Source organism: Caretta caretta, chromosome 7 (assembly GCF_965140235.1).
Source record: "Caretta caretta isolate rCarCar2 chromosome 7, rCarCar1.hap1, whole genome shotgun sequence".
NCBI lineage: Eukaryota > Metazoa > Chordata > Testudines > Cheloniidae > Caretta > Caretta caretta.
The window spans coordinates 94,482,123-94,502,078 of record NC_134212.1 but is presented as its reverse complement, the minus strand read 5'-3'; the positions used below and the strand labels follow the sequence as shown (position 1 = coordinate 94,502,078).

At 38.4% G+C, this 19,956-nt stretch overlaps 1 protein-coding gene across 5 annotated transcripts in view; it reads left to right on the top strand.

Annotated features, from left to right (window-relative positions):
- The window catches only part of EXOC6 (exocyst complex component 6), a 180,541-nt gene that overhangs the window by 99,336 nt on the left and 61,249 nt on the right, over positions 1–19,956 (top strand). For all 5 annotated transcript variants that reach the window (XM_075130963.1, XM_048857651.2, XM_048857654.2 and 2 more), the window contains exon 18: positions 17,441–17,620. In XM_075130963.1, the coding sequence (XP_074987064.1) occupies positions 17,441–17,620 (180 nt within the window). The remainder of the gene's footprint in view (positions 1–17,440; positions 17,621–19,956) is intronic.

Genomic DNA, 19,956 nt, shown 5'->3' with positions numbered 1-19,956 from the left:
ATATATTTGTCTTTTTAGAATCAGGTTTTACTGAATTTTCATTTAAAATAAGAAATAGTATTCATTCACAATAATATATGTAAAAATGTAATTATATCTGTCTCTATACCACCCTATTTTATTTATACTGATGTCTGTTGGCTAGAATTAAAAGGTTTGAGTCAATTTAATTTAATGATTAGTACTATTCTAAGTGGTGGGGGGAGGGTGGAAAAACTGTGTTGGGGGAAGCTGTGGGCAGGAAAGAATTGTTGATTTCTAAATTCTAATTTTAGCTGATCATATGCATCGGTCTGACCTAATGGTTAGTAAGATTATAATCCTAGAAATCGTTTATTCATAGTGTAAATTGAGGAATGGCTACCATATAGATGTCAGTCTTCTAGCACCAAAAAGAGCTATATATAGAAGGTTAATGAACCACAAATCTAGGCCCAGCACAGATTTTCATTGCAGTTCATCAAGCTAAGGGTTTGTCTACACGGTAGCTGTGAGGGTGCTTCCCAGAATGGGTAGGCAGACATGTTAGCGCTAGATGAGCTGGCACGCTAAAAATAGCAATGTGCCTGTGGAGGGACAGGCGGTGGCAGAAGCCACCCAGGGGATTGGGCAGGATTGTACTTGAGCAGCTAGCCTGAGCTGCTGTCCATGCCACAATACTCACACTGCTATTTTTAACACGCTACCTGGAGCAGAGCTACTGCACGTCTGTCTAAGCACGCTGGGAAGCACACTCCCAGCTGCTGTGTAGTTATACCCTGAGCCTGTTGTGCGGCATCATGGTTCTGAGCTGTTGCTTCTTCCATTGATTTTGGCAAGGTAATTGTTCAGGAAGGACAACGAGGAGTCCTTGTGGCACCTTAGAGACTAACACATTTATTTGGTCATAAGCTTTCGTGGGCTAGAACCTACTTCATCAGATGCAGGGAGGACTCTTTGTTGTTTTTGCTGATACAGACTGACATGGCTACCACTCTGAAACCTGTTCAGGAAGGGTTTTATGTAAGGGAATATTATGTTCTTCTGAGTGCTGGTTTCTAGTATCAGGTAAGTACAGTATTCTAATCTAGACTATAGTAGTTATGGAGCAATCCTGACTCACATGTAAAATTGTTGTTTTGTTGGTATTCACATTATGTTAATGCCTAGAGGCCACCAGTCAAGGATCATGGGCCTATTATCTGAGGCGCTGTACAATCATCATAAAAAAATAGTCCCCATTCAAAAGAATCTAGCCATATCCAAGCTACTCTGACAACTTTTATTCTCTATTACAGTACTCATTTTATATGTGGGAGCCCGGTATATTCTGTAACTCTATCCATTGTAGCTTCATGTGTTCATATCTCTTTATTTTTAGTACTTTTACACTCATAAATACGTTTTTGCAGTTTGATCTCTAACATGTTCAACTAGACAAGAATTCCAAAGCCAGATTAGACTAGAGTTCTGTCTCGTCAGATATCTTGCCTCTGGCTGTGGCTACTACCTGACAAATACTTTCTGGAATGTAGGCGGTGGTCAGTTTATTGCACATGTTACTACAAAGTACATATATCAGCACATGAAAAACACCATTCCACCGGCTTTAAAATACTACTTCACTTCCACTTGCATAACCTTAATTTAAAATTTCTACCTATACAAAGGATGCAATGGGTAAACCAAAATTTCAGGAATGTTGAAAGAGAACAGTCACATCAGAGTCTACAGAATGTCACCGTTGTTATCTTATCATCTAATAATGAAATATGCTGTGACTTTGATATCACAACTGTTGTGTACCGCATTACAATTTTGTATGTTCCAAGATAGACATCTGTGACTCCAAATGTAAACCATTGCTAAATTTAAACTGAATATGTGATTTCTGGGATCTATCTCTCTATCTATTGCATACAAAAAAACTGTCTTAAATTATTCAGAAAAAACATGTATGTGATCATGTAATTGAATCATGTATCATAATGCACACACACACAAGGGAGTTGAATTAAGGTTGCATGGGCAACCTTAATTATGGCATTTCGTAACTTTTGAGTGCTTGACCTTGCAACCTTATTAAGGTTCTTTTAATGTAATCTTGTGTTCAGTTTCCTAGGTTTCTAAAAAAGCAAACTAAGAAAATAGAAATTCCATCATGTGAAACATATTGACACCCATGTTTCATTTTAGAACCTTTAGATCTTCTGGACAGATCACTGCTCCCTGAGTTTATGGAGGAAGTAGACTGTTATTCTCAGCCCCTAGAGGGTTTCACAGCTATTTGTTGATGGCCAAGAAGTAATGTTGAGACTCAGAAATCCTGGGTTCAATTCCAGGTTGTTAAGAGGAATGTTCCCTAGTAGTTATAAGTCCTTCTGCCTTGGTCCATCCCCATCCTGTGTCTATTCCCCTCTGCTTCGATCACTTCCACACCAACTCCTACGTCTGTCTCCCTCTGCTCCTGTCCTCTTCTGCCTCTCTGCTTCTATCCCCACCTTGTCTCTGCCCCTCACTGCTCTGCATTGAAGTCAGGCTGCTTCCTCCTCCTCTTCACTGCCTCAGTGCAAGCAATGGATACACTGAAAGCACAGGAGACACTATTTCTGCTCTCATTTCTGGTGCTCTGCATCACAGTAGCTCTCAGATGCCAGGAAGAACAATTGCAGGGAAAGTCCTGCTCAGCCCCTATAGCCTTGGGATGGAGCATACACGTGTAGTCTGTTTGGCACATAGCAGCTGTGCAGGGATGGGAGCATGCTCAATGCTGATGGACTCTTCAGAGAATTTAGCTGCCAGAATCTCAACAAGCCTCTATTGATCATGTGTAACCTGAAACATTGTCAGAGGTTATAACTTGACCAGATTTGAGCTGATTTTTATCAGCACTGCAGAAGGCAGATCCCTGACACTAGAATAATTTCCCTTCTTGCCATCCTGGCAGTTGTCAAGTCCCAGCTCCACAGCACAGAGCTTCTCAATGAAACAGTTGTAAAATTGTGTAAGATGGGCAAAACAGCCTATTTTCCCCTTATATGTTTCTCAGAAACGGCTGGACCATTTTAGCTGAAATGCTCTGATAAAGTTCAACCTGAGGCATACACTCAGCATGGAAAATTTCATCTTCAACTGTTACTTTGACAAAGTTATAAACGACTAGGAAAAAGATCATGTAATGGAAATGTGTTACATTTTCTACCTCTCTTTTGGTACTTAAATAGCCTTCATCAGCATAGTAGCAGACGACCTCACAGTTAAGGAATTTATTTTCACCCCAGAGAAGTAGGAAAGTACTGTTATGTCCATTTTCCAGGTGGGGGACTGAGGCACAGACACTAGGTGACCTGCCCATTGTCACACAGGATGTCTATGGTAGAGTGGAAATTAAACCCAGGTCTCTGGATTCCAAGTCCACAATCTTAGTCACAAAGCCATCCTTCTTCCTCAGTCGTAAGTCAGATAGGTGCATGTGGTTAACTCCAAACCTAGCCACAAAAATTAAATCTTTAAAGACAATTTATGTGAGGAAGCTCCATTCTAGCCAAGTAATTCAAAATGTCCATGGCTAAGAAAAATTACACCAGATTCTGGTCCCTGCTTGGACTGTATTGCACCACAGTGACACAAATAAGCCAGAAAGATAGCTCAACCAGACACCTGGAGATTCCTCTGGGGTAAGGGGAATTTCCATATGACATAGAGCCAGTGTAGTGGCTCTATGCTGTAAACTTTTCTGGCCCTGACATGGGAGCATTTTCAGAGGAAAGGGGACATGGCGGGGGTATCTTTGTGCTCCAGTGGTCTCTGGCTGCCAAAAGAGTCCCTTAGAATGTGGGCAGCTGTACATAAAATAGAGCAGATTTTGGACTGGAAATAAGCTGAAATTACTTTATTTACTTACAGTGGTCAGGATCCTTGCAAGGTTCAGGGGAAAGCTGACCCATAGGAATACAGCTGTTGGTTCTTCTCATAACAATACAGAAAAACAAAAATATATGCATGTATTTCTCACATAATATATATGGGGTCCTTGGAAACAGCTTGAAGGTGTCAAATACATAGGAGCCATATGTTTATTGGTATTTGGGAGGCACAAATCAGGTTGTCACAATAATTTGAATAAGAAGTTGATGAACACAGCATAGACTTGGAGATGCTATTTTAATATGATCAGTTGCCTTGTGGTTTACACTTTTAATTTACAGGTAAAATAACATGCCCTACTGGATTTTAAAATTAAACAATTTCTGTAGAATTTGTAGAAGTTATTAAGTGGATTTATATTAATAATGAGCTTAGCCTTACAATGGAAACATGTCAGGATATGAAAGTTATGTCTTTCTTGAGAATTACATGATGCTATAAATTAAAATGTCATGCTTTGGGTGTATGAGTAATAATCCCATTATAGATCATGCCCAATGAACTGCCTCTTTGTAGGTATTGATGCGTTCATATTTGAAGAGAGACAAATTGGAAGATTGCTTATGCCAAATATCTTTGAGGTTTCACCTACCCATTTCTCTGACTTGATCACGCATGTTGGCTGTTATTTTATATTTGTTTTTAATTTTTATTTATAGTTCATGACAAAAGAGGAGATAAAGTACAGTAATCGCATTTAATGTATTTGAATATGTATTAAAATTTACAAATGTCTGTCTGTTGACCAATCTTCCAAATTATAAAGGTCTTTTCTCTCTAGAACTTAAAAAAAAACCCGAAGAATATAAATTCATCGTAACACTGTGGAAGAAGCAGAGATCTCACCTACATTCAGAGTTACAATTCAGAATAATGGAATGGAAAATCTTCATAGCTACTAATAGCCATCTAGTTAACTAGTTGTCAATTAAAGTTAAAATTACAATTATCCATGCTTTAAACATGGGATCATTTATCTTCTAATATCTTGATACACTTGTATGGAAACTGTGATCTAATAGTTCAGAAGGCATGCATCTAAAACTTCCCACGGGAAATCATTGAAGAATTCCCAAAACACTAGAAATTCTCCTTTGAGAAATGCCTATATGCCTATATTCCCACTCTTGAGGATAAGTGCACCTTTTTTGGATCAGCTCCTGGCAAAACAGAAAAAGGAAACAAAGTCAATAGTAGCCGAGGTTCAGATGGAGTCCATACTTTTTCTGCAAGCACCATAGAGTGCCTGCTGTACTGCTGCCAGCTTAATGACCATGGCAGTTATGTACTGATTTTTATGGCAGTTTTCTATGTCTATGAAGAGAAATGGAAAAGGTGGAGAGAGGTCCACGAGAGAGATTTTTTTCTCTGATTCTCTTTTGACAGCTTGTGTGATGGTAGAAAGAGCTGTGAAGTGAGAACTGTATCTGCACTATTCCTATCATGTTTTGATTCTTTGGCAACAGGTATAGTTCTGAAATCCAATACTTAATAATACTTGCCTAATAAATTGTTGACTATTGAAGTAAAAGAGACTTTATTGGGTATAATTTTGAAAGTCATAAAGACTTTGGATGTTTCTCACATTATGTTTAACCAGACCATAATTTGTAGAGTTTTATTCTGGATAGTCATAGTGTGGTGATGAATTTCCTTGTTATTATATATATTTTGAATAAATATCTCTTTATTGTTTTGTACATCTGTGGGACTGTCTCCCAAAGCATAATAGGTTAACTTTATCAAAGCAGAATTCAAGGATGTTTTAAATTTTATGTATGAACAAATGTACTTCCAAACACATCCTAGCCTAGAAAGATTGTATGGTGAGTTCACATTCTCTCCAGCAAAGGCTGGGTTTGTTTGACTTTATTTTTTGGTAATTACTGGTAATTATTAGGTAACTTAAGCAGTTGCAACTTGAATTTTAGGGATTTAACTATTTATTTATATATATTTTGGTACACCCAAACAAAGGAACAGAATTTCTTAAATGAATGGACTATAAAAGATTAATCCTGTTGAGTAGTTCTGTTTTGTACCTAGATGCAAGACTAAACCTATCCGATTCTAATATCACTTCTGGCACAGATGTTAAAGGATGGGTGAGGTACAATGAGCTCTCATCATTGTAGAACAGTGCATTTATGTTCTTTCCACCTGGAGGCCTGCAATTTTCCCATTAGCTCACATTTGTTCTGCTTGGGGTTTTGTAAGTAGAGTAAAGAGCTAAGGTGAAGAGGGCTTCTGTGCAGTGTGGCCATACCAATTTTGTCTCCCATGTGAGTGTGCACATATATGTGTCTATAGATATATATTATATTGGATATGGATATAGATTCCTCCTTCCAAGTATTTAAATTACCCACTCAATCCAAGCAAGGGCTTTCCATGAATCAAGAGAGAAAAAAATTATCCAGGTGCTTTAATCTGGCCAGGTGAATACAGTTTAATGTTCACCTCAAATTGTCTGCTGATTTCATTCTTGCAATAAACCCTGTTTAACTTTTCTGTGACTCTCTCAAGCTTTATTAGAACCCATCACAGAATTTTTGTGTCTGTGTTTAGTAAGGATATTGGATAAGCATGCTAATCCATTACATTTTGTCCTTCAGGTTTGTTAGTTTATTCCACACTGCATGTTAATTCCTCTATTTTTCTTATTTCTTTGTAGCTTCTTCCTATATTTTAACAATTCTTCTCTGTGAATACCTTATAAAAAGAGATGCCACTTGGCCATGGGCATATTCTAGTTTGTATGAACATATTCATTCATCAGATTTTTATTTGTTTTTTCTGCAGTTAATTTGGGCACAAAACATTTATCCAAATAATTCTGTATCAAAGCAGTTCATTTTGTATTTTGTGGGTTTCCTCCCATACATTAACAAGGTGCAAGTCAACTAAGCTTTTAGGAACTCTTATTTTGTTACACATCTCCCTCTCCCTCATCCTTTACAGGAGTGTCCTTACTTTAAGAATTGTGGCTGGATGTTTTAGAAAGAATGGAGATAAAACACTGTTATTCAAAGTCAGTGTAAAGGCACCATGCCACCTATTTCTATCTCAGTTTTCTCTGCCTCCTTTGTCCTGGAAGAATTGAGTGCAACCTCAGAGCACAGTACTTTGCTCTAATTCTTTTTCTAAGCTCTTCTTACAACTTTTGTATAGAAGAGAGACAAGAAGACAAGAAATTCAGAAAGAAGAAAATAGGAAGTATGGATACAGGAAAAAGGCGGGAGTGGAATCTTTTGCTGCAGAGGTCCTCAAAGATAAGGGTCCCCAGTCATACAAGAAAATATTCTTCAAGGAACTAGCTGAAAAATCCACCATCTTCATAAGTTCCCTCAGAGTTCTCTGACCTGGCATGTGCCCAGAGTAAAGCAGTCTCCTTGAAGTAATAAGTGTTGTTCTTAAGGCTCAGTTTAGTCTCCCTGAAACACTGCCTGGCTTTTCTGTCTGCTCATCCAGCTTGTCATACAACTTGAGAGCTGTTCATCCATTTGTGTCCCTCTTGAGTCCTGGCTGCCATCACAGCTGCCATGGTCCCATTTTTGTTTTCTAGACTCTTTGGGCCTTACAGTGTGATCTTTCCTGCACTTCTGCTGTTACAGGCTGGTTTCCTCCTAACATAAACACTTGTTGCGCTGCCTCTTGTCTGTACTGCCAAAGAAAAGAACTTCATGCTGGTTAGATCCACCTGTGAATCACACTCAGACAGAGTCCTTTCCTATTCTTCCAGATTCATCTCGCGGTCCTTTCCGCCTTACCTCAGATATCCCAGCTGAGAGACCATCTGGGTTCACTTCTGATTTGATGTTGCAACTAACACTTCCTGTATGACTATCTTCATGACTAATTTTGCCTACAAGGACTCTCACTGGCTGGTGAGTGCTCTCGTAACCAAATTGTCCAGTGGTTCATTTTCTCTCTCTCTCTGTTGTTGCAGAGTGGGAACTTCTACTCCTCCCCAAACCCAAAGCAGTGTGGATGCTGTTTCCTGCCTAAAGGAACTTTCTCTTCTTCCTTTTGATGGCTGTAGAGTAGACCTTCGGTCACTAAAGAAAATTCTGTCCCACTGCTGCTACTAAGAAAACAGTCTGCCTTAGCAGCTCCAATATGCCCTAGCCTAGTGCTTTCTCTTTTCAATGGAAATGCTATGCCTGTAGCGACAGTGTATTTTAGGAGCTCTTCTTCCCTAGGAGACTAAAGCTGGCACACAGCTGCCCTATTCTTGCCCCTTCTAAGCATCCTTTCTCCTATTTGGTGAGGGCTAAGCAGGCATCTCTTCCCCTATTCGGTGATAAGAGACTAAACTAACTCTTAATCTCAGATAATTTATAACCACCTATTTAGGGCTCCCAAGTATGTTAGGAATGACTGGACTTAAATTATCAAGGAATTATTTTGTGGCAAAAATTGCGGTTTTCTGTCCACAATCTCTGGTAAGAGATGACCATGGACAGCCTCTAAGGTGGTTCCTCTTCCATGGCATAGATTCTCTTCTTTCATTTGTTTGGTCCAGTTCTCACAGTGGTGTTAGCAGATAGGTTTCTGAGAAAATCAGTCTTCTCTTTAGCCACAGTAGTTAACTATAGTGCCTAGTTTAGTCTTGCTTAGTAAGGAATTCTATAGAAATGTCACTTAACTTAAATATGTAAGTGTTTTGGTTCCTTCAGTTCTGCACTTTGAATTTCTTGATGCTTGAGGTCTATGTGATTTCCCTTACTGTTCTATTTTTGGCTCACAATCTTGAGAACTTGAACATATAAACTCTTCCTCGCTCAGTTCAGAATTATTAGCTGTTAAAGTGCTCTCCTTGGGATGGTTCCCCTTCCAAAATTTATTAGGCTGAGCTGATCATGTTAAACTTCATTACACCAGCTATTTTTTCTATTCTGTTTCTCATTCAAAATTAATTAGCCAAGCCCTCTTCAGAGTGTCAAGCAGGCAAGAGAAGGCTTTTAACCTTCAGGAACATATTCATCTAGTGCATATGGGATGATGCCTCTTTTCTCTGTGTCTGAGGTCTGGCTAGCTCTTCAACAGAGAAGGCTGATTACAGTGCACTGTCATTATTGGGCCCAAACTCTCCATTTTTAAAATTTGGTCTCTCTAATTAACTCGTTCACTAAGTCACGTTCGAGCAAAACAGGGATGGAATATATGCTTTGGGCAGCTCCACAAGACAATCCTTCCTAAGTCTTAATGTTTGCTGAATTTGCATAACGTAAAGATGGCATCTTAATGTTTGTTGTAGGATGGGGAAGAGAAAATCTAAAACAAGGGGAAATTGTTTATGAAAAATTCTGTTAGTCTTAACCTTCCTCTGCCCATCCTAGATCTCTCTCACCTCTAGTCAGGGATTGCTTCTCAAGTTGTGGAATCTCTTTCAATATTATATTTTTCTGTTTTCCTGCTCTGGAAGTCTTTTGACTGAACTTAGAATTAGGATGGTTGTGTTAGTAACAGTTGCAATTGACAGTTTTTGACAGTTTTCTGATGGGCAAAGCCTTTGCATTTAATGTAAGGACTTTATCATGGTCTCTCACTTTCCCTTTCTTACAATAAACAGAACTTCAGTAATGCAGCGTTGTTGTAGCCATGTTGGTCCCAGGATATTAAAGAGACAAGCTGGATGAGGTAACATATTTGATTGGACCAACTTTTGTTAGTGAGAGAGACAAGCTTTCAAGCTCAAGAGCTCTGTGTAAGCTCGGAAGCTTGTCTCTCTCACCCACAAAAGTTGATCAGATAAAAGATATTATCTCAGCCATCTTGTCTCTAGAACTTCAATCATTAATTTTCCTTATTTTTCTTCACTTCAGTTTTTATCAGTTATCTTTGTTCTTGTGCATATTATGGTCAGGTTCCAGTTTACTAAGTACTCTCACTTATACTGTTTCTGGAGTGTGCACAGTAACTTCAAGGAACACTTATTTATGTGTGTCATCATAATTTTTTCATTTGAGATTTAGACGACGACAATATAACTTCTTGTGTATGGAGCTAGATATACTTCAGTTAATTATCTAGGTGCTCATACTGTGCCTGTCGCTGTGGTAGCTAAACACCAGAAAAAAGATCATAGAATTAAATAGAAGCACAGACAACAAGGTTATAAGATACCCTGTATGGTTTCTCTCCTCCTCGGCATGACATAAAAGTATTATTTTTTCCCCATGGGGAGCCATACTTTAATATAACATACTTCATTTGTACTAGAAAATCCTTTTTTGATTAATCCCTTTTTCTTTTTATGAAAAACTGCAGACACCTCACCAACTTGGCCATTCTGCAATTTGGTATGTACCATTATTATTAAGTACATCTCTTGGAGGCAAATTATATCAGATCCCATACATTTTAAGTGATGAAGAATATCCTTTTCTTTGTTAGTCTTATTGACCCCACTTACATTCCATAAGATCAGTTTATAAGTGCCTCTACCCTATGCGTTAAATTTTTAAAAATAAAAATCTCTTCACTGAGGAGGATGTGAGGGAGATTCCCATACCTGACTCATCCTTTTTAGGCAAAAAATCTGAGGAACTGTCCCAGATGGAGACGTCAGGAAGGAATTTTGAAACAAATTGATAAATTAAACTGTAAAAAGTCACCAAGACCAAGAGCTACTAACTGTGGGATGTAACCTAGTGCTTAAATCAGCCTCTGTACCAGATGACTGACTGACAGCTAATGTGATGCCGATTTATTAAAAAAAAAAAAAAAAGCTCCAGAGGCGATCATGGCAATTACAGGCCAGTAAACCTGACTTTAGTATCAGGCAAATTGGTATAAGCTATAGTAAAGAACAGAATTCTCAGACACATAGATGAACATAATTTGTTGGGGAAGAGTCAACATAGCTTTTGTAAATGGAAATCATGTCTCACCAATCTATTAGAATTCTTTGAGGGAGACAACAAACGTGGACAAGGGTGATCCAGTGGATATAGTGTACTTGGACTTTCAGAAAGCCTTTGACATGGTCCCGCACCAAAGACTCTTAAGCAAAATAAGGACTCATAGAATAAGAGTGAAGATCCTCTCAGGGATCAGTAATTGGTTAAAAGATAGTAAACAAAGGGTAGGAATAAATGGCCAGTTTTCACAGTGGAGAGAGGTAAATATTGAGGTCCTTCAAGGATCTATACTGGGACCTGTGCTGTTCAACATGTTCATAAATGATCTGGAAAATGGGGTAAACAGTGAGGTGGCAAAGTCGGACAACAATACAAAATTACTCAAAATAGTTAAGCCCAAAGCAGACTGCAAAGAATTATAGAAATCTCACAAAACTGGGTGACTGGGCAAGAAAATGGCGGATGAAATTCAGTGGGGATAAATGCAAAGTAATGCACATTGGAAAACATAATCCCAACTATACATACAAAATGATGGGGTCTAAATTAGCTGTTACCACTCAAAAAAGAGATCTTGGACGCATTGTGGATAGTTCTTTGAAAATGTCCGCTCAGTGTACAGCGGCAGTAAAAAAAAACAAAAAAAAACTAACAATGTTAGAAACAGTTAGGAAAGGAACAGATAATAAGGCAGAAAATATCATAATTCCACTATATATGCCCATATTTTGAATGCCACATGCAGTTCCGGTGGCCCCATCTCAAAAAAGATATATTTGAATTGGAAAAAGTATAGTGAAGGGCAACAAAAATGATTAGGAATATGGAACAGCTTCCAGATGAGGAGACTGGAACTGTTCAGCTTGGAAAAGAGATGACTGGCTGGGGGGTTTATGATACAGCTCTATAAAATCATGAATGGTCTGGAGAAAGTGTTTAAGGAAGTATTATTTACTCCTTCACATAACACAAGAACTAGGGGTCATCCAATGAAATTAATAGGCAGTAGGTTTAAAACAAACATAGCAAAGTACTTCTTCACACAGCATACAGTCAATCTGTGGAACTCATTTCCAGGGGATGTTGTGAAGGCCAAAAGTATAAGACGGTTCAAAAATGAATTATATAAGTTTATGGAGGGTAGGTCAATCTATGGCTATTAGCCAAGATGGTCAGGGACACAACCCGATGCTCTGGGTGTCCCTAAACCTCTGGCTACTAGGGGATGGATCACTTGATAAATTACCCTGTTCTCTTCACTCTCTCTGAAGCATCTGTAACTGGCCACTGTTGGAAGATGGACTGAGCCAGATGGACCATTGATCTGACTCAGAATGGCCATTCTTATGTTCTTAAAATTTAGTCCATTTTTAACCTTTTAGAGGTTTGCCTATTTTCCCCCATGATATCACTTTAATGTATATCTTATTTAATTTTTTTAGACAGTGTTTCATTCAGACACTAGGTGAGAGGTTCAGTCTGGTTTAGACAAGATAGAGATATAAAAAAGGGTGTCATCAGCATATTGAAACCTATGTCCCCCAACTAACGGATTGTCTACACTGAGAAGTTACAGGTTTCAGAGTAGCAGCCATGTTAGTCTGTATCCGCAAAAAGAAAAGGAGGACTTGTGGCACCTTAGAGACTAACAAATTTATTTGAGCATAAGCTTTCATGAGCTGCTTTATTTCAGATTATTATAATCCAGTAAATTAAAGTAATTCAGAATAAGGCACTCTTATTCCAGAGTGCAGCATCCACACAGGGAGTTAATCAGGAGCTATTTCAGAATAACTCCCCATGTAGGTAGGTCCTAAACTTCCTAATGGCCTCATTCAAATGTTGAAGGGCATGTTGATAAAATGGACTCCTACAGTATACATGTGGTACTATGGAAGAGTTGCCCCCTGGGGTCTCTCTCAAAGAAAGGAGCACAGTCATTGAAGAAATCAGTCCTTCCCATCAAACTCACTGTTCTGTTGGCTGGTAGGAGTTTTGGGAGCTCCCAGAAGTCCCTGGTTAAAATTCTGTTACCAAATGAAAGGGAAAGTTGAGGTGATTTTGCCCCATTACTAAACACTGGTAAGCCATGTCTTTTTGATTTATCCCTTGGGATCACAGTAGTACTTCTGAAAACTAAACTTTTGCTTTTGGAGTGGGCTGGATTACCCCAAAAGGCTGGTGTGTTCAATATTTTTCCTGGGTGAGAATGTGGAGCCCTTTGTTATTAAAATATTGGCAGCACATGATTGCTATTGTAACTTTATAATCAAAGCAAAATAGATGGGTGTAACCAAAATCTGACTACAGGACAAAAAGGGGGACTGGTGCTGTCACTGTTTAAATAGACCTGTGCCAGCTGTTTGGATCCAGTTAGCAGGTGGTAGAGTACAACCAATCCCTCAGTGTCTGCTTTTTTTCAAACAATCAATCACACTAGGCTCAGGAAGCTCACTCCTGCAGGAGTTAATGTACAGTTCTTGTTGTTACAGATTGTTATGAATTAAATAAAAAGATCAAGTAAAGGTTTATCATTAACTGATGATTTAACAGTCCGATCAATCCACAAAATAGTAAATGCCAGTATAATACTTTGACATTTTAACAAGTTGCTAGACTCTTAAATGTCAAATTAGGAGATCTGTTTGATGCTTTTACAGGTTGCTTTGATCATAAAATGCCATTTTAGGATAATCTTTCATTTGACATTTTTACACATTCAGTAAATGCTTTTCCTCCGTTAAAAGTTCCCCAAGGAAACTCTAGGCAAAGAACTGTAAATGAAAGAGAAATTAAGATTCTCAGTTTATATACCTTATATTCTAATGATTAAGAATAAGGGAATTATGCAGGGAATAAGATAGTAAATTTAGTTGCATGTCAGTTGATTGATATAATCTGACAATTTAATACCTTTGTAAATAAGTGTGTACATTTACCTGTGTTGCTGTTACTTGTTTTTGTTAGGGTTTTTTTTTCCTACACCTGAATAGCCCATATAAGTTTTGGGCAAAATTGTATATCACATTGTTCAATGTCATGTGATGATACAACAAAAGACCATATTGGCATGTTCTAAAATAGGGCCTAATCCTGTTTCTTTTTAAATCAGTGGGAGTTTTGCTGCCAACTTGAATATTGGTTTGTCTGACTTGACCAGTCTGGGCCTGAATGGAGGAAGAGTAAATACTGTATGACTACAAGCGAGAGTGTAGAATTAAAAGTGCCATAGAATATTTAGTTACGAATTTCCTGATATGTTAAAGAGTTAAAACATAAATCAAATTATTCTTTTCGTGGAACCAGTGAGATTCTATCAATGTTCAGAGAAAATTTTTGTTGTAATGAAAATCTACATATGTACAAGTTAGAGCTTCTTTCTCTTTCATCCCTGAGCATCTTTGCAGACCTGAGGAACAGTACAGAGTCATCATTCATTCCTGTCCATGGCTTGTTCTTCCATTAACCCCAGCCTGGGCCCTGCGTATCTTGTGGCCTGCCAGTGGATTACCCTGACGGGCCACGTGTGGGCCACCATTTGCCCACCACTGCTCTAGATCATCCAGTGTCACACCGTCCGACTTGTCTAATGCTCTTAATGTCCATTTTAATAACATGATGAAAAGTGATTCCGTGCCCTCTTGTCTTGCACCAAACTTTGACTTGAACCAGTTGCTTTAATTCCCACCAATTCTTATGGCATTGCAGGAATCTTTGTACCTAGCTTTTATAACTGCAATTCTTTTATCTGGAACTCCATATGATTGTGCTGTTTTCCATAATGCTTTCTTTCAAACTGAATCAAATGCCTTTGTAAAGTCAATGAAAACAGCAAACATCTTAAATTTCCATTTTTGCTTTTTTTCATCAACTAAGGCCAGGTCTGAAACGGTACTGTTTCTCACTTACTTCTTCCTCTAAAATTGTCTTTAATCTGTTGACAATTACTTTCATCATGATTTTTCCGGATCCCAACCATAAGCTTATACCTCTATTGTTGTTGTATCAGTAGGATCTCCTTTCTTCACAATTGGTACAATTATTATTTTTAGACAGTCATCTGGTACCTCCTGTTACTCCCGTACCTCCTTTATGGTTTTCTAGTACTTTTATATCATTGTCCTGCCAGTTTTTAGCAGCTCAGCTATTTTATTGTCTGTTCCTGAAGTAGCAAGTTAGAGCAGCCTTACTAAATTCTACTTGCCCGTTCATCTGGCACAAATACACACCCACACACACACACGTCAAATTTAGAGGCAAGTAAATATAATTCCAATGTTGCCTAATTTCAGAGTAACACATTTTTGGCTCCTGCTGGAGCTAGTCTCACAATTATGTGAGAAGCTCCAGCTTTAATTCAGTTTTCAGATTACTCAGGAAGAAAAACTCTCAGGCTGTCTTCCCCACTTCCTCACCTTTTGGGAAAGAGCAGCCAATCACAGCTACAGCAGTAGACAGACAGAGTTCTCTTCCCATTCCCTCAGGAGGGGGAAGAAGAAGCAGCAGGCGCCATTCTGCAAGAAAGGAAAGAGGAGGTGAGAGCAGAAAGAACCCAGTAGCAGTGGGCAGCTCTCTACGCCTCCCCTCCTGTGAAAAAATATATCCGTTCCCCTGTATCATCCCTGTTCCATCTCCCCTCTCCTTCTCTCTAATATTATAACCCCAGGTCTGGGAATCAGGAGAAGACCAGTCCCTTGGAGTTGCCTTTCCCCCCCAGGTATAGCAGAGTGGGCAGGCATGAAGGACCTGTGAGCTACACGCCCCCACCACTCCCAGGCCAATGAGTGAGGGGATAAAAATCCCTGGGGAGCTTTCCCTCCCCCCAGGCCTGGTAAGGGGTACGGTACCTCCAAAGTTGCAGGAGGAATATAGTTGAGCTGGGAGGAAAAGGGCACATGTGAGGCTGGGGGGCAAAATTATATGAAATTATTGTGTGGCCCTGTGGGTGGAGTTAACGTGGAAGCTGGGGCACCAAACTGATGTAGTCCACCAGAAGGAGCATCGTTCCAAAGATGAGAACAGGCACAAATACCTCTCTTCAAAAAGGAGGCAAACAGCCTCCCGTAAGGCTCACTTCTCTAAACCTAAGACCCTAATTTTGGTCATCCAGGGGATTTCCGTTTTGGTGTAGAGACCTTTCTGAGGGATCGGCACTGGACTCGCTTGTCATCGAGAGGCTACAGGATGTTATTGCCAAACCACCCTTCAGTGCAGATTGCAAGACCAGGCAGGGCATGCCTGACAGAACTGCCCCACTACTGGAAGATGTGTATTCATTTTCCTCTTCCTCAGAAGAACATAGCAAAATTTCCTTCCCTGGGCATAGCCCCTAATCCCCATGGTGGCACAATGTGAGTTTTGCAGAAAGTAGTGGGAGGAATCCTTGAGGGTTACCAGGGCCATTTGTTGTGTTTGAACTGGTGAAGGGACAACTCACATCCTCTTACACATCTCCAAGCAAATAGGCAACTGCTTGTTAGTCACACATAGTGGAATCTGTGTGAACAATAACTCGAAGAAGAAAGAGCAGTTACATACCCTGCAGTAACTATGGGATTTTGAGATGTACATGCAAATTCCGCAACCTGCCTTCCATCCCTGCTAATCAGAGACTGCTCTTATGGGATTTTAATTGGCAAAGGAACTGAGGCACTTGAGGCCACTCCACTTTATGCCCTCGGCTTTGTGGGATGAGAGGTAATTCAGGGCACAGGCATGGCCCTACTGGACGCTGTTATTTGAAAAGAATCTGGTCTTGCCTACATGGGGTGCATGTGCACCAAGAGTAGAATCTGTGTGGACAACATATCTCAAAGAGCCACCGGTTCCTCACCCATACACCTGAGATGTATGAGAGGTTCAGGTGCTATGTGGGACATGACCTGCTCTGGGATTTATCTTATCTATTTAACTGACTCCTATCAGCATAGTATCTGAGCACCTCATAATCTTTAATATATTCATCATTACAATGTCCCTGTGAAGTAAGAAATTGCTGTTATCCCACAAAAAAATTGATATTGCTGAGGACGGATTGATAATGAGTGGTGTGTTCTGAAACCTGGTGTGTTATACTGTCATTTATGAAGAGGAAATGCATATTCATAAAATGTGCATTTTTTTTATTATTTAGGATGTATATTGTTAATGTAAAATCTTGTGATTCCTGGATGTTCAGCCATAACAGATATGATAATTAGGTTTTTTTATCAGTTTTCTTTGTAAAGGTATGCAAATAAATTTGTTCTGGTCTGGTAAATTTTCATTATATGTTTCCAAAACGGAGTTAAAGATTTCCACTGACTGATTTTTGATTCTGACTCCAAGTCTCCTGGATGAATCTGAAGAATACTGATGTTGCTCTACAGCGAGATTCATTTTTCAACACCTTTATAGTACACATAACCATAGTATCTGAAAAAACATATTCAGGATGGTACTATGTTGATATTAAAAAAAAATTACAAAATCAAGGATTTAATTAAGTTGCCACTGGCAATGTTGTGCTTTCAAGCCACAAGTTACAGCATGGATTTAAAAACTAGTCAATGTTTTACTTGATTCCCAAAAAGTCATATGCTCTGTTAAATGACACCTCTATGAGTTATATCCATTTTAATAAAGTTTTGAGTGGTGATTATGCAGTATTGGGGTTTGGTTTTTTTCAGGATGCAAGACATGCAGCAGAAGGTGAAATATACACCAAACTGAACCAAAAAATTGATGAATTTATTCAGCTTGCTGACTACGATTGGACAATGTCTGAGTCTGCTGGAAGAGCTAGTGGATATTTAATGGACCTTATTAATTTCTTAAGAAGCACATTCCAAGTTTTTACTCATTTGCCTGTAAGTATACAAAATAGGCTTTGTTTTCAGATTGTTGGAGTCCTATTTTCTATAAATTTAAACTTTCTGATTTTGGAAGAAAATAGCTTTTAAGTAAATATTTTAGTGGGATAGACATGATTTCAGATTGCTTACATGCTAACTGATGCATTATTCAGTGTAGAATTATATAATAGGATGAATGGAATTATAAAATATTTGTGAAAGATTTTACTTTCAAAGAAGAAAATAAAATGCAACATCTCAAAGCTTTTTTTTTAACTAAACTACTAGTAGTAAACATTCATACTGTTTTTTAGATCTCATAAAACTTAAATCACTTAGTGCCAGATTTTCAAATGTTCATTTTAATTGTGCCTGCAAATTCTGTGGACAAGTCCACTGATCCACAGAATGCAAACCTGATTCAACCCATGCGCATTGTGCATGATTTTGAACAGCATCTAAAAATTTAAACTCAAAGCTCTGTTTGAGCTAAAATATTTTTTGTCCATAAAAGCTCCATAGGCTTCTACCTGTCTGAGTTCTCACTGAAACATCTTCATTCATGAGTCAGATAAATTCCTTATTTTCCTTCGCTCCAAGTAAAGAGGGTATTGTTCATCTGATTTATGTATCAATTATTATATTTCATTGTCTGACTGGTCACTTTTCAAGACAAGTGCACAACTACTAGAGTGGATTCTGCTCTCAGTTTATACCATTGTAGATCTGGAGTTACTCCAATGAAATTAGTGGTATTACTTCCAGTTTATATCAGTGCCACAGCAGAATTTGGACCAAAACATCTAGCCTTTATGGATTCATTACATTGTGCTTCAGCTTTTTCCTTGTTGTTCTTGTTTGATGTGTGATTGCTTTACCCACATTCAGTGCCTCTGGATGGGTGTATAATCTTATTAATAAATATAACATATTCCTATTAGTCTGGAGTTTCCACATCTATGTTGGAAATTAAATCAAGAAAAGAATTTCACCTATGAACACTATAGCATAATTAAAGTAGGTAAGGGAATTTGAGATTTTTTTGCTTTCCTCTAAAGCATCATATATTAGGCCATTTGTAGAGGAGACAAGATACTAGAGTTGGTGGACAAAGGGACAGATCTGGTATTCCAAATCTAATATTAAAGTGGTTTTGATTTTTTTCCCCACTCTTAAAGTATTCCTTTTTCACACCAGGTTGATAGTTGTGTGAAATATGAGGGATATGGAACATTTCTAATCCTCTTTTAGGGACAATGACTCATTAGTCATAACTGGTATACTTATATGGCTTATTGCCATTTGCACTCATGGTGGGAGTCCAAATTTCAGTTTGGTGACATTGTTTTACATGTTAAGTAACCCTGGGTTTAGTGGGCTAACATAAGTGCCATTTCCTTGCAAGAAGTTGCCTATCTGTGCCAACATTGTAGCACCAAATGGGAAAGAATGGAAAGAAGCAGTTATATCAGCTAACAATTGAATAAAAAGAATGGAAGGGATATAAATTCATATTTTAGAGCATAACCTAACCTCTAGCTGAGAAGGTGAGGAAGAAACTTCCCCTGATGAATAGGTTATTCTATAATTCTCTACTTTCGGTTTCTTGTATTTGGTATTGGCCACTGTAGCGGACAGGATGCTGAACTAGATGGACTACCAATCTGATCCAGTATTACAGTTCCAATAAAATGTAGGGTGGTATCTTTTTTTCTTATTCTGGGCATCTCTAATAGAATAACCTGGGACACATTTGCTTGACCTGGTTGATTTGTGAACAAGTCAACAAAATGTGGAAACCTGTTCCACAGACCTCTGTATATAAATATTGGTGAGAAAGTTGTAGAAATGATATGTAAATTAGTTTAGTATTTAATTATTTTCCTTACCATTAGTTTCAACGTTTGATTTGTAATAGGAAATATTTGTCCTAAAAAGGATGTTTATAATAAAGGTATTTTCAATAGACAAGTCCACAAAGCTGCCTTGTTTTCATAATTAAATAATTTAATAAAACATAAATAAGCCTAACCTTAGAGATTTTGATGTCTTAAGCAAAGCTAGATTGTAATGTGCCATATATAGGATTTTGGATGGGATAGTTTTTAGATGGACTTTTCATTAAGAAAATCAAAGCTTCACAATTTTACTTCAAGAAAATGTTGGTGCCTTCTTGCATTGGTGGTAGAAATATCATGGATATTCAAACATATATTAATAGTTCAGAACTCTTTATATCCAGAAACCATAGAACCAAGTCCTGCTCATTTGGTTGTGGGTATGGTGAGGAAAGAAGAAGGTACAGGGAGCCTCTTCTCCCTCCACCCCTTGTGTATCCACATAGCGGAAAG